Source organism: Mauremys mutica, chromosome 12 (genome assembly GCF_020497125.1).
Source record: "Mauremys mutica isolate MM-2020 ecotype Southern chromosome 12, ASM2049712v1, whole genome shotgun sequence".
NCBI lineage: Eukaryota > Metazoa > Chordata > Testudines > Geoemydidae > Mauremys > Mauremys mutica.
In genome coordinates, this window is record NC_059083.1 from 49,059,313 (window position 1) to 49,061,440 (window position 2,128).

Here is a 2,128-nt window from a genome sequence, read left to right on the forward strand (position 1 = left end):
CTGGAATGTCTTCCTTTTGAAATGAGAATGAAACCCCAGCTAGAACAGGGGATGGCGTGTCAGGGGTACTGTCTGTATTCCTGACTTGATTTCACTGTGTAATTGTGGCAGGGTTCAGTCACCTACATGCAAGATGCTGCTTCCATTTAGAGCAGTATAAAGTGGGAGTAATTCCATGGCATGCAGTGAAAATACCCAACATTTGCAATAGTGCTCCTGACACCAGAATCTGGCCAACCAGACCCTCAATTCCCCTCTGAAATCTGAGGATAGTAACATTTATACACTGCTATCCAGAGTTTGCCCACTCTGGGTGACAGAGGTATAAAAATACCTCAAAAGCAATTATTCCTATTTCTCCTCTCCATCACCCTGGTGCAAATCAGGAGTAACTTCGCTGGAGTCCATTGAGCTGATTCTATTTTCTCTCACCCCAGTATAAATCAGAAGCAACTGAATTGGAGTCAGTGGGGCTTTTTTCCCCATCCTCATTCCCAAATTACACCAAACTTCACAAGCTAAAGTTCTGACTCGAGAAAATTAAGGTGGATTTCAGAAAAGGAGAGTTACGTTACTGATCTAATCCTGGCCCTTGTTCTTCTCCCTCCCTGCGAAGACATCCTGAGATACGTCCTGAGAAAGAAAATGTCCAACCGAACCACCATGACCGAGTTCCTTCTCCTGGGATTCTCTGAAGTTTGGGAGCTGCAGATTTTGCACTTTGTGGGGTTTCTAGTGATTTACCTGGCAGCCCTGATGGAGAATCTTCTTATCTTCATGGCCATAGCCTTCGACTACCACCTTCACAGCCCCATGTACTTCTTCCTGATGAATCTGTCCGTCCTAGATCTTGGCTCCATCTCTGTCATTGTCCCCAAATCCATGGCCAACTCCGTCATGGACACCAGGTCTATTTCCTATGCTGGATGTGTTGCCCAAGTCTTTTTCTTCGTCTTCTTGGTGGGAGCGGATTTTTCTCTTCTCACCGTTATGGCCTACGACAGATATGTCGCCATCTGCCAACCACTGCACTATGAGAGAATGATGAATATCAGAGCTTGTGTCAAAATGGCAGCTGGTGCCTGGATCAGTGGGATTCTCTACTCTGTGCTACACACCGGGAACACATTTGCATTGACCTTCTGTGGAGGCAACATGGTGGATCAGTTCTTCTGTGAGATCCCCCAGCTACTCAAGCTTGCCTGCTCCGACACATATCTTAGTGAAGTTGGGGTTCTTGTCTTTAGTGTGTGTTTACTTTTAGGCTGCTTTGTTTTTATCATTGTGTCATATGTTAAAATCTTCAAATCAGTGCTCAGAATCCCCTCTGAGCAGGGCCGGCATAAAGCCCTATCAACCTGCCTTCCTCACCTCACTGTGGTCTCCTTGTTTGTTTGCACTGGCATCTTTGTTTACCTGAAACCCACCTCCAGCTCCCCATCTGCTCTGGATCTCGTGGTGGCTGTTCTCTATTCCGTATTGCCACCAATCTTGAATCCAATTATCTACAGCATGAGGAACAAGGAGATGAAAGCTGCCCTGAGGAGACTGACTGGGTGTAGGTAATTCACAAATAATTAATTTTCTGTCTTTCTCTAATTAAAGGTTGCTTCTGTAGTATTCGTTCATTAATGTCAGTGATTTCCATGACCACACAGCTTGCACACAAACAGATCTGATTCTTATCTCAGTTGCACCAATGCAAATCCAGATTAACTCTGCTGATATCACTGCCACTGGTGTGATTTGCACCAGTAGAAAATCTAGTCCAGTTGGGGAGTTAAATGGGTGTAAATTGTTTGCACAAGAGGAATCAGACTTTTACTCTGTGCTAAAACAATATCCGTTACACTGCTTGGCCACTTGAACCCATTCCATGGCCAGTGAAAACAATGATGGGAGTTGTCTTGTTTGTGTGTATAAATCAGGAGTGGCTTCATTGGAACCAGAGGAGTCAGACTGATGTAAGATTGGGGTAGGTGAGAGAAGACATTTTTGGTAGATCTTCAGCACATCAGTGTAGTTTCATTGACTCTGGTGGCACTAAAGCAATTTGCAGCATCTGTTGATCTGGCCTACTGCCTCCAATGGAGCTGTATATCCATTGCCACAAGCTGGGGACAGGGCC

At 45.1% G+C, this 2,128-nt stretch overlaps 1 protein-coding gene across 1 annotated transcript; it reads left to right on the top strand.

Moving 5' to 3' along the window:
• The first annotated feature begins 756 nt into the window (after positions 1-756).
• LOC123346861 (olfactory receptor 14A16-like) lies at positions 757-1,566 on the top strand. Its single transcript, XM_044984311.1, has one exon. The coding sequence runs from the start codon at positions 757-759 to the stop codon at positions 1,564-1,566; it is 810 nt and encodes a 269-aa protein (XP_044840246.1).
• Positions 1,567-2,128: the final 562 nt, after the last annotated feature.

Coding starts and splice junctions, on each gene's coding strand:
- LOC123346861 (XM_044984311.1), top strand. CDS start 757: ATGGAGAATCTTCTTATCTTCATGGCCATAGCCTTCGACTACCACCTT.